The 13,452-nt window shown below is 37.4% G+C and overlaps 1 protein-coding gene across 2 annotated transcripts in view; it reads right to left on the reverse strand.

The window, feature by feature from the left end:
* Positions 1 to 13,452, reverse strand: part of Plxdc2 (plexin domain containing 2) — a 407,901-nt gene that overhangs the window by 184,609 nt on the left and 209,840 nt on the right. For both annotated transcript variants that reach the window (XM_033759775.1, XM_019205160.2), the window contains exon 4: positions 7,437 to 7,506. In XM_033759775.1, coding sequence (XP_033615666.1) covers positions 7,437 to 7,506 — 70 coding nt within the window. The remainder of the gene's footprint in view (positions 1 to 7,436; positions 7,507 to 13,452) is intronic.

Consider the following 13,452-nt stretch of genomic DNA (forward strand, 5'->3'; position numbering starts at 1 on the left):
AGGAGGAGAGGAAAGAGAATAACAAGGAGAGGAACGACAGGACCAGAAGGAGAAGAGAAGGAGGGAGTAAAAGAAGAAAAAGAAAACAAATAGAAAAAAACTTTTCACAGCTCTATGACTAAAGCCTCAGAAACAGTAAATTCATAAATGATTAAGTTTTATGCTATGTATTTTTGCCTCAGTTTAAACAATTTAAATAGATTTTACTTTTTATCAGTTTTATCATTTGTTTTACAAAATCCAATTGCTCCAAATTCTCTTAATTTCCCACTGAAGTAAGGACGTTTGTCTTTTCAAGTAGCTGTGGAAATTGATAATAAACCAATTAAAATGGCTTTTTCTTTCATTTTCTTTGCCTTAAGCAGAAACCTCTCATTTGGACAATAATTCAGGCCATTTAAAGGAAAAATCTCTTAGTAGCCCTCAGGCCAGTCCAATTAGCCAAGTAATCTAACCTCATCGTAACCTCATTAGAATTACCCAGCAAAACATTTAGTCCTGTTATGGCGCAGCTACTGAGCTGTACAGATCCAACTGAGAAGACAGTTTTGAGCTACTTATATACCTACTAGTTTCCAGATCTAACAAAAGGGCATTGCAAATACAGGTGACCTTTAAGAAGAAGACACACACACACACACACACACACACACACACACACACACACCTACCTGTCTCCTAATTCAAAGGCAAAGCTGCATGCATTTACTTAACACATTATTTTGCACTGGAGGTTGGGTATCCCAAACATTTATGAGTTGATCTTTTAGCAACGAAATGAGTCCCCAATCTAGAAAAGGCGGCCAGGGCACCTGAAGAGGAGGAGAGTCAATCCCATCTCCCTTGATTTCACCCAAGGCTAATGTGATGTTTTGATGAGCAGCTGCTAAAGTTCTTGCTCTATGGAGGTTAGAACAGGATACATAATGATATATACAAATATAGTTCCTGTTACCTAGTGATAACTGGTGATAAACAACTAGATAAATGTGTCAGTAAGAGGCTGCTGCCACGGGCTACAAAAGCTGCTAAACCTTGTAAGAGCTCCAGAGAAAGTCCCAGAACATCGTCGTATCATCCCCGGTCCATGTTTAGGCGTGATCTGGAACTGTGCTGAGAAATGAATGATTTAATGACCCCATCAAAGTGGACAACCTAGGCATCTAAGTACTCCTGTATTTCCCAGTCCAGCTAGAAAATGAGCAGTTAGAGATGATAAGTTAAGCTTCTCTATATTCTTTGAGTTCCCTCTTAATGGTTTGTGGAGGAAAATCCTATTAAGTGATGTCATCTGAGCAAATGACAAACTAATTTAACAAGTAAGCATAGCTTTATAGATAAAAAGCATTACATGTAAAACATTACATTAATAGTTATTAGCATTTCCTGTGAAACATGTATCAATAACATATTAATTAATTAAATCTTCACCAAAACCCTTATTAATAGGTAATTTTATGGTGCTATTTTAGAGATATGGAAACTGAAACAGAGGAATTAGGTAATTTGCTGAAGATTACACAGCTCCGCTTGGCTTGGCTTAGGAACCCAAGCATTGTGAAGCAAGAGACTATTTTTTAGACTGCTTCTTTTTGCAAGTGAAGTTCAGTTTCTCTCTTTGGGAGGAGTTCTTTGAACCCATTATGATAGGAGCCAGGATCTAATGTCAGTCTTGTACTTTATTTTCTAGGATTGGATAGTGTTGGTGAGTCTGCCATTACATTATTACTTTTCTAACAAAACAGGCTCACTAGACTCCTTTTACTTTCCGTCAGGTGGGTTATATATCTAAGCATCTGTGTAATATTGCCATTCATTTGAATTAGGAAAGGATGCAAAGAACTTAACATTGCCAACATTTGCAGTAAAGTCTGCGTCTAGGAGAAGGAGGTGAGCAGTGCTTTCCAGAGACTCATTTTCCCAAGTGACTAAGTGACAGGTGACATTCTGAGGTTGTTAGGGGAAGGGAAAGGGACTAGCTGGGGGAATCTGCTTTACCCACAACCTCACCTTACCTGATCAATCCTTTCCCCAATCAGGACTTCCAGATCACCATTAATATCCTCCCTTGTTGATGCATAGTTGCCCTCCACCCTGCCTACACTTCTGTCTCTGCTATTTTTCTTGCTTATTCCTGTTGACTCATCTCCAGCTCCTGGGTGGTCTCTCCCTGGATCTTTTACTGCCCCAATCACCAACTGCCTTTCCCACTCTCAGCCCAAGTAAGCCAGAGCTAAAGAAATGCACGGTGTGTCTGGATACAGTGGAAACAGAGATGCCTGTAAATTTTTTTTCAGCAGGGAAAAGAAATGTAGTGATGTCATGAATCTGCTGAATCGGCTGCTGACACCAAACAGAACAGGGGAAGCGTGAATTACCCAGCGCACTGCTAAGACGAGAGCTCAGGGGTTCGGAGACTTAGCTCAGAGAGTCATTTAGATACCGCGGATCAGACACCACACAGTTTTATCTTGCTGTCTAGAAATCCTTGCGACCTGAGCTCGTTTCTTTCACTGGGTGAGCCAAACCGGAATGGATTTACTTTTCATTCACAATCTACTTCTTTAGGGTTTTCCTTTCATGCACAGATCTCCACACAGCTCCAATCCCTGCTCTCTGTTAATAATTTTAAAAGACAAAATCAATCTATTTACTTTCTCACTAGATTTAGAAAATTAACTAATGCATCAAGTTCTTCTCTATGAGGTTATACACTTGAAAGAAGATGAGGTTGGTATCTATAAATCAATCATCACAAGTAATAACGAATTCTTTTCCTCCCCCGAAAAACCTTCATTTCTCTTATTAATCAAGTCCTCTAAAAAGCATGAAATATTATTTGGACCTATAATTAAAATATTACTATTGGAAAGCCAGAACAAAAGAAGATGGAAAATTTGATAATATACTTCCTGAGAACTCAATCAAGACAATATGCATTATCTTTAAAAAAAAAAACTCCCTTAATGGGGACTTGCAGGGGAAAGCAAATAACTACTGATAAGAACATACAGGAAGAGTAGCAGTTATCCCCCCCCCTTGGGGAAGAAATGGACAAGCAGGGAGGCAGGGGAAGACAGCAATTTATTTTTTACTTTTGCCGGTTTCAATCTCAATTTAGTATTTTATATACTAAAAATTCACTACTTAATGAAAAATTTTATATTCTATTAGTTGCCATGTGGCAAATGAGGAGAGTAGATCTAACATTTTCAACATTTTTCTTATGATGCCTGCAAGCAGAAATTTGCACCGAATGGAAAAGAGGCTAAATCCACCCCACAGTCAAAGCAGGTAACATAGGTACTATATATTCCACATTAGCTTTTACGTGAATTCCCCTTCGATTTCTAATCTCACATCTATCTGCCTGCAGTTCCCACATATTTTAATTACAAATCACCATCTGCCCACACAGTTAAATTTTGGGGTGAGGATTATCAGAATTACTACATTTCTTCTCTTTCCTATTATATAAAGCAGCAAGTAACCCACCTCCCGATCCCGAATCCATCAAAGTCATGCATACCCCTGATAGATTCACATAAAAACATCATTATTTGTGGTGGCCACAGGAATTAAAACTCAAATTCTCAAACTCAGCTATACATTCTGAAGTACTTAAAAGATGACATTAGCAGCCTAACAATAAAAAAGAACCGATTAAGGTACGACTAGAAAGCAAGCAAGCGAGCATTAAGCAAACAACACATCTTAAAGACACTATTAATGAAAATATTTTTATGCACTGCATAGAGGACTAATTTTGTATTACTCAATATATGTGTATTCTCAAGTTTTTTTCCAATGGAAAGATAAGTAGATGTTTTCAGAATCTGCTATCAGTGAACCAGAAAATTAGATGGTATTTGGAATCCATTCTGTGCATTATTTGTATGGACGATTGAAGCCTTTGAATGTTAAAATGCTTAATAGGCAAAGATTTTATTTTTGTTATATATAATCTGATGTTTGGTTTTTACTCACATTTTTATGTAGAAACTTGTTTATTTATAATGAAGTATATATAAGATACAAAGATGGGCCAGAGTGAATATTGCATTTGTCTGTATTTTTACACTACATTTTGATATGAAATTGTGATTGCAGCACCAACACAAGGCATTGTCTTGAAGTAAACTTCACTTTAAACTAAATTTGTGTCACTGCGTGGGGTGAAGGACTGAGAAAGTTAGGTTTTCAGGCAGCACGGGAACTGGTAAAGCAGTGAAATAAAGGGGATCGTGGTTTAAAATGTTTATTTGCATAGCTTGTACTCACTATGAAAACACTTCCCTTGGTTATTTTACCCAGATGCAGTGGAGAAAAACTTCAAGAGAAATTTCTGGAAGCACAGTCGATATAATAGAAATCAATATATTTCTATTTAAAACTCCCAGCCCCTACCTATTTGGAATGAACTTCATTCAACTTTACTTATCTTACTTCACTTAATCAGAAGTTTCTGTTTTTCTTCCAAGTCTTCCATGGTTCATCACAAATTTAAGATCCATAACATTGATGGGTATTTGTCAGATAGTTCTGTTCCTAAGGCAGTCACAAAAGAGATCCACCAAATCTGTTGTTCAGAAGTCCTCTAAGCTTAGACTGTTTTTTAAATGATCCTTAACGGATCCTTGCAGCTGGAAAACTTTCCAACTACAATGCTAAAACAACTCAAATTAGGAGTCTTGCACTAACTCCCTCTCTCCTTTTCCACTGCACCCATTATTAAATTCAAGAATTTAATAATTTTATTAGTAATCCAAGAAGAAGCACTGAAAAAGCACTTTCTTTACCTTCACCCTCTCATCCTACCTTGCTTTTTACTATCAGATCAGGCTGCATCTTCTCTATGGAATTCAGCACCTGCAGGACATCACCGAATTCCTGATGTTCAAGTTATCTTACATTGCTCTCACCATCTTTACTGGACTCTTACTCCAACTTTCCACTTCCCATAAACAGATTGACTCCGTGACCCTGAAAATGTACACCTTGGGCCCAGAGCTATCACTGAGCTCAAAACCTCCTTCTCTGCAAGCTCTCTTCCTCTCTCCAACATCTTCCCAATAGTTTGTTTGCCAACTAAAACTCTATCTTCTTTTAGGTCAATGCCAAGTTTTAGATCTTGTACAAACCTCACTCATGATCGGCCAAACAACATTCTTTTGGAGCAATCCCCCACCCCTTTAGCTCTTACAGCCAACCTTCTCTGACTGCTTTTTAAATACCATGCTCCTTCTTCTTCTTCTTCATAGACGCTAAGCACCTGTATGGAAAGCATGCCTTATCTTTTCAGTCTAATTTTTAAAAGTTCTTGTACAGAGCCTTTGGTAGGAGTGCAATCAATATTGATTACATGAATGAATAATGAGAAAGCAGACTATTCAAACTTTTACACCAGAGTCTGGTTGCAATTTGAGAATTATTTAGGCCAGTGTCTAAATTATCTTGGTTATGCCTCTTCAAATAAGGAGTAGGGATTCATATGTGCAAGTTCCATACTAGCATATTTTACTAGAGGAAAACACAAAAACAAAAGACTGTCTTTGCTTTAGTGTTTTTTCCCCAAGAAGAAGGATCATCAAGACACCAGGTTTTTCACTAACATTAAGGCTCTTTTAAAGGAAAATGGTACTGTGGAGCAGTAATGATGATGCAGCCATCTGCGGAAGCCTGTTACACCCACTCTATCATGAGGAATCTTAATTCATATCAGGTGAGTCACTGACATGAGGATTAAAGTTAAAACAATTCGGGAAATTGAAAATGCAAGCTATCCATATGTTTACCACTGTGTGCGCAGATTTTAAACTCATATTAAGAATTCACTTTTTCAAATTCAACGGAACACGTAATTTAAATGGGAGAAAACAGGCCCAAAATGCATATTATAAGGTCACCACAGTTATATCGGATTTTCAATTCTACCCTTTCTGCTTTTCATTTAGTCTCTCAACAACATTAATTAAATACGTGGCACAGGGAACTTAAAAGGCACAGTCCTCTATATTGTATTTACATTAGTCCTTTTTCACACAAAATTTAGTAATTTCAGAAGTGAAGTCATTATCTTTCAATAAAATCAGCTTCTATGCTTGACGCTGACTGGTATAAACAGCCATAGAATCACCAAAGCCTCTCACTTAAACCCCTGCACTGTTTTTCCAAGTCAGCGTGTGAAGTCCAACGTTCCTCCCAGACTCTTCCTCCTCTGTAAACCGCAGACACTGTGACAGCAATAATTTCTCTAGAAAATCTTAAATGCTTTTCGTGGAAGTTTGAGCTTTATCATCCCAGAAACCCATCCGTCATCCTCTGTATTTTCTAAGTGGTTTCCTTGTTCTGCTTTACTTTGCCTAATTCTCTGTAAGGTTACACGTTTCTAGAGCGCAAGCAGCTTAATTTACCTTAGCTCGAAGTGATCGGCAAACTCTGTTGAAATTTCTGACTACAGATTTTACTTTTTGCCAAATCTCACATATTTTCTAAATCTTAATGTAGGGCAAAATGATCAACATGGCTTCCATTCCATCTCAAAGACCAGTAATGAGATGCAGGGAAGGAAAGAGACCGGGGTCTCTCACAGTTTTTCATTATTCCTATGGATTTCTTTTTCACTTCCTTCTTTCTCTATGGTTCCATTGTTTTCTTTTACTACTTCTACTTTCTCACCCTGCTACGTGAGGCCCACAGGCACGTTCTTTACTCATCTTTTGTCAGTAGCCCTTCACAATTCACATATTTCTAGCCTCTAGGATGTTCTCTGAAGAATAATTGCTTTGCTAACATATTGCTAATCTTTAACCTCCGCATTTGTGAAGACAAGCAAAATTTTAAAAATTCAAAGTGGATTTCAGTGCTCACTTTTACTACTCTCAGATGAAATGTCAGTCAACATACGTGACATTAAAGGGAATAAACAGATCATTTAAGGGAATATGAAAGTAGCTGTGTCTATATGCACATATATATATGTCTATCAAATATATGCATTAAAATAATATAAATATACACCAGTACCTCACATAAGTCCTTTCTTTCTATCTCTGTTCTAGTTCCTGCCATTTGTGTTTGTATACTACCAAAAGATGAATTAAAATTTAGCAAGGCTGGGGATGTAGCTCAGTGGTGCCTCCGCCTGCCTCACAAGCGCAAGAACCCAAATTTGATCCCCAGTACAAAAAAAATCACAACCCCCAGCAAAAAAGCAGAGGGGAATCTAAGCTGAAATTATGATATCTATACTTTTGTGTACTGAAAAGGTTTTCCAATAGTTAAACTCTTTCTTGTGCTTTCTCTGTACTCATGACTTTGTGCTATGAGACAATGATTTTCACAATTTATTCCTCTTGAAATAGGGGGTAAATTACAAATAATAACTGCAGTGAAACTGAAGATTATTTAAGGTGAATGGGTAGAAAACCACTTACCCCCAGTAGCCACAGTGATTTCACGGAGGAAATGGCCATAAAATGGAAAATCGAAGGACAGATTCACTCTCTGCAAAGAACACCAGAGAAGAACATCAATACTGTGCAAAATAATAAATATAAAATGAAGAGTCTTACACTTAAAAAAAGATGCTTCTGCCTTGCCCCATTATTATTGTAGTTAACATATATTAAAAGGAATCCTTGATAGTACTCAAGAATATTTTTCCTGATAATGAAATGTTTGAAGCTTACAGAAAGAACAAGTTTGGGCTTTTATGGTCTACTGAACTGTTCCTAACTTACAAAGACAACCTGAGAAGTTTGCTGTTTATTTGCTTGTTTTGATATCAAGGATTGAACCCGGTGCTCACTGAACTATATGCCCAGCCATTTTTATTTTACTTTTGAGACAGGGGCTCTTAGCTTGCCCAGGCTGCCTTTAAACTTGTGATCTTTCTCTCTCAGGCTCCCAAGTGGCTGGGATCATAATAAGTGACGCAATGACCAGCATAAAAGCAAGCTATGCTGTCTGTCATCACTGCTACATTTCAGTTGTCCTATCATCCTGATGAGTCATGTATGGTGGCCCACTTTGTAGTTTAATCACTTCCTCCAAAACGGTAGAGCAAGTATATGCCAATTTTTATTGAATTAAAATCAATAGGTTTTATTTTACATTATTACATAGTCAATTTTTTTCTTATACACTTCATAATGAAAGACATTACCATGAAAAAATATATTTGTACCTACATATCTAGAACTGAAGACATTTTTTCATGCAATGAGCGTTTCGGTTTAAGCACAGTGCATCAATTTTTAAAAGCACAGAGCTATAAGTAATAAAGTCTACTAGAGAGCTTTTTTGTTTTGTTTTGTTTTTTTGAGACAGGATCTCACTATGCAGTTGAGACTGACCTGGAACTCACTGTGTAGCCCAGGCTGGTCTCGAACTCCCAGTGATCCTCCCACCTCAGCCTCCCAAATGCTGAGATTACAGCTGTGTGCCACCACACCCGACTCTAGAGAGCTACTTTTACTTGGTACTACAGGGCAGATATAGAAAGTTCACAAAGTGTTCCCTTTTTGCAAAGAAGTCTCAGATTTGGGCTTTTAATATGTAAAAAAGAACACACGCATCCACACAGATGTCTTCATATTTTCAAAAAATACATAAAAAATAATTTAAAACACAAGATAAACCACAAATCCTAGCTATTCCATATGCTTGAAATAGGAAATTGATAAATTAATGCTAGATGAGAAACAAGAAAAAGATTTTTATAACAAATATGATCAAATGAAATAAAAGAAGCCAAAAGAAAAGTAATTAACTGGTTAAGAGCCCAGTTCCACTTAAAAGCTACCTACAGTAAAAGGCTATTATGTTAAAATTCTGCAATTTCTATATTGTCTCTCTCCCAGTATACAAATGTAATGGAAAATACAGAAGTATATTCATTGGAAATTAGCTTTCTGCAATTTTGCAAATGATTGCTTTTTTGTACCCAGCAGAAATTCCTAATGACTTCTTTGGTGTGAAATTAATCATTCAAAATTTACAGTAGCTTTTAATCATTTGTTCTTTTTATAATGAAAACCAGATCTTCATAAAAGGTTTCTCATCATTTTTATTTTGTGCTGATTAAGGGGAACAATGAAAGCATTTTCACCGCCCTATTTAAAATGAGTGGTCACTAATATCACTAAGATGAAAGCTGCAAAGGTAAAACACATTCGTCTCAAGAAAGAACTCAAAGAAAGATATCAAAAGAACACAGGCACTTGCTGTAGTGAGTTTTCTATCATGCTGATTGCCTTCAAACTTATCCATAAACTGGTAAAGTTTACACCATCAACATTCCCACTTCCAGAAACAGTTTGTTTCAAATATGTATCACTAAGAAACTCTTATCAATTACCATCAAAGATGAAGCATAAGGATACCATTTGAGTTCTCTCAGCCACTGGGACATTTAAATAGGTTTGGAGTTAGATGAAAACACATAAATACACACGGAACTAGAAGACTTTTGATGAGAAACAAACAGGTTCTCAAAGAAAAAGTACCAATCCATCATTCTGAAGAGCAACATCAGGATGGAAATGCTCCCCCGTTTGAAGGACTTGTTTACCATGACCTGCCACACCCTGATACAAAACAGTGGTAGTAATTCAGGAAGATGCTATCTTCTAAATAGCTGTGATATTCACACATTTTTGTCAGTCACTATTGACACTCTTCCCCAAATGTAGGACTGTAGTTTTGCAATAACTTGCTCATAAGGTCTCGCCTCTACTTCCTCTGGAATCATACTATCCAGTACATCACTTCTTCATTTCAGTCTTTCAGTTTAGACTCCGAACGTCCCTAGAAATAAAACCAACATAACCAAAATGGAAAGGAATTCTCGGGCCAAACATTAATTAATTAATCTCTGCTACTTCAAAACTTTCTGTTTATGCTCGCTGTTCTAACCAGCCACAAAGAGTATCTTTTAGTCTGAGGAAGCTGCCACTCTTAATGTTGGCTCTTGTGATTATAGGTGACAGCTCTTTGAAGGGACTGCATCAGTAGTATCTTAATCTCGGTCAGTCATGGTTTCCGTATTTTTCAAGCCTTGGCTTAGTATAAGTTATCCCCCCAAACAACCCACATATAAGTTCTTAGGGTAAGGCAATTATGACGAGGTTAATCCTGAAGGCATTTGCTAAACGATATGGGAAATATGAAAGAATGAAGAAAAATCAGTAACGGGTACTATATCAAACATGTTATCTTTATAGCTAATTGGATCCCAATCCCCATGGAAGCCCTCTGAGAAAGAGAAGAAGAAACATGTTTCAGCTTCATTTCACAGGAGGCAGGAAGCTGGGACTTTCACCCCCTCACGTCCATCCACTGTTGGTTCAGGGTTGATCAACAGCCTTCCTGCCTTGGCTATCTTTGTGCAGGCTGAGGAGAAAGGAAAGGCAGCACTTGAAGCAAGAAGTTGCTGGCAAGTTGGAATTAGTCTCCCGCAGCCTCAGGAGGGAGGAAGCACCCGTGCTGGCTGGGTTGCTAACTGTGACACCCTCAGAGGGCTCCCCTGACTTCTTAGGTCATGTTGTTATGTTGTTCTACTAACTACTTCCAAGTGAGAATTACTCAGAACCAGTGATTAAGGACAACCCAAGTGGAAAACTAGAATTTGAACTTAGGTTTGAGTGACGATGAAGTCTGTCCTCGCAGTTACTGAGAGATTAAAACACTGAGAATAGGGGCCGGGGATTTAGCTCAGTGGTTCCACTGCCTGCTTCGCAAGCAGAAAGACCAGAGTTCGATCCCCGAGACCAAAAAAAACCCCCAAAACAAACAAACAAAAAAACCACATTGAGAAATCACGTTTAAAGGCAAATCTTTGAAAGTTATTATATTCCTGCCTCATACATACCTACACACATATACCTACTAAAACACAAAGAAAAAATAACCTCTACAGTTTTGTAAAGCACTTGGAGACTTTAATATAGAAATGGTTATATATTCAATATAATTTCCCTTGAATAACTGGATTTTTATTTTGTCTCTGGTTGGGATTCAAAACAGAAGAGGCTGAAGGACAGCTGCAGCCAATCAACAATTACGGATACATCAGTGTGTATACATGAGGTACTAAATCAGCTACTGAGCAGGACAGGGCTCAGGGACAGTCACTGCAGGGGCGGGGAAAGAAAGAGGCACAGGGCATAAACCATACAACCACCCAGGACAGAGGAGGCACCTAGAGAAGGTCCTTCACCCACACCAGGGAGCGCTGTGATGGACTGTAGAGAAAAACACGGAAAATTTGCCAGAGAAGATCTTAAGGTGGGGGGGGGGGGTCGAAGCCAAGAGTTAAAAAATACAAAGTAAAACTGAGTCGTTGAGGAGAATTTAGAATAAAGCACAGATTTCCAGATGGGCGAATGGTGAGCTCCGGGGGCCCCCAACTGAGACAATGAACGTAGGGAAAAGAGCCATTGTGCTTTGGTGAGAGAAAACTTGCTGTGTCGCTAACAAGTTATGTATGCTTACCTATATAGTAAAAATAATTTTAAAATGACCCCCAATGTCTAGGAAATGAAGAACTCAATGTTCAGGTTAAAAGGACCCTGGACATTGTCACAAAAAGTGATTGCAAACAAACAAAAAAAGATACCAAGAAGATGGTATAATTACTCTATCACAGCACAATTTGCTATGTTGAATCTCACGCCTTAAAATATTTAAAGAAAACAGTGCTCAGTAATATGGTCATGTGGAGACCCAACAAATTAAGAGGTTGAACCAAATACAAAATAAAAAGGTCAAAAGTGCAGCAAGCACGACACCCTTAATCCGATCTCCAGCACCAAAAAAGAAATAAGAATTTAACATCCAGCGCTCTGAAGTGAAGTTTCGAAACCATGAGAGACATAATCAAAGCAAGTGAATTTGCTGACTGCTCTCCTAGACTCCATGACAGAACTGACTATTGGAAAGGAGGAGGAATCATAATTTTGAGACAAGCTCAAGAAGCATGACATAGTCATACGGTGAAGATAAATTTAGTAAATGTACTTTGTAGAGCTGATAGAAGTATAGAGAGCCCAGGTGGTTTGGGACACATTTATGGGAGTCATAGCCATATGTCACTACAGCCTTTAAAACAATGGATGCTTTTGGAAAACATGCCCTGTGAGGTTTCTGCTGGCAAAAAGCTACCAGCCACGTTCAGAGACAGACACCTCAATTTCTATGTGTGGGCACATCTTAGCTCCCTCCTTTTATAAATTTTAATTATGCCTATCGCTATTCAGACTAATTATGAACGCTGCTAATTCTGTTTTAATAACAAGAAATTACACTCTTAAACATCCCTCTCTTTAACTTTTTTTGTGGGGGTACCAGGGATTGAACTCAGGACCTTGCGCTTTCGAGGCAGACAGCAGAACCACTGAGCTAAATCCCCAGCCCCTAAGTTGTTTATTTCTCAGCAGTGTTGCAAAGATAAATTAATCAGTCAGTGCCTGTGAATCCTGGAAGACTGAAATCTCTTAAGAGTAAGGAATCTAGAATGGGCACATTGATGATCACCAAAATTATTTTTTTAAACATCAGTCATAAAATTGCTCTTTGTTTGAAGACAGTTTCTTATTTACAGTAGAAAAGCTCTGCTTTGCTGGTTCCACTAAGTTTATTTTCTTCATGATAAGTTGTGGACTGCTTGTGGGAAGAAAATTAGTAGTAACTAAAGTTTTAATAGTTTCTAATCTCATGAGCTCAAATTAGCAAAGGATCTAAAGAATATAGGGAGTGTGTATATATTTAAGAATGAACTAATCAATTAAAATAAGCATATTTTAATATTCTGTTTAATCATTCAAATAATTTTTTAAAGCACACTCTCTCCTGAATCTATCAAATTGTAAGGATACTATTAACGATACTGCTGTATAGGGAGAAAATTTCATTAGCTTTTGTAAAAACCATTTCAAAAAAAGCAAATGAAATATCTTCAGTTCATTTCTTTATACTATGTATAAAACAATGGAAAAAACTGTAAACTTAAAAAAATTGGCTTGACTTACATAGGTTTTATAGGAATATTGGCTTATTTTAACAAGGTTTTTTTTTATCTCCAATGGGTACAAATGATTGAACAAACTTCAGATATTCATGATAAATTTATTTTAATTTGGTGTGATATAGTCTCTCCAAATATATATAACAACCAAATTTCTTGAAAATGTACAAGGGCCCCCATAAAATGGATCATCCTACAAATGCTTTGAATAGATTATTGTAATCTCATTCCTTTGCTAACCACAAGGCACACATATGTCTTATAATCTTCTTTTAATGAAATGTGACGGGGGGCTGGGGATTTAGCTCCGTGGTTCTGCCACTTGGCTCGCAAGCACAAGGTCCTGAGTTTGATCCCCAGGACCCAAAAAAAAAAAAAAAAAAAAAGGGGGAACTTTACATTTAATTTTTAAAATTTTTTTTTTT

Source organism: Fukomys damarensis, unplaced genomic scaffold (assembly GCF_012274545.1).
Source record: "Fukomys damarensis isolate Sample0158 unplaced genomic scaffold, DMR_v1.0_HiC HiC_scaffold_37, whole genome shotgun sequence".
NCBI classification, from domain to species: domain Eukaryota; kingdom Metazoa; phylum Chordata; class Mammalia; order Rodentia; family Bathyergidae; genus Fukomys; species Fukomys damarensis.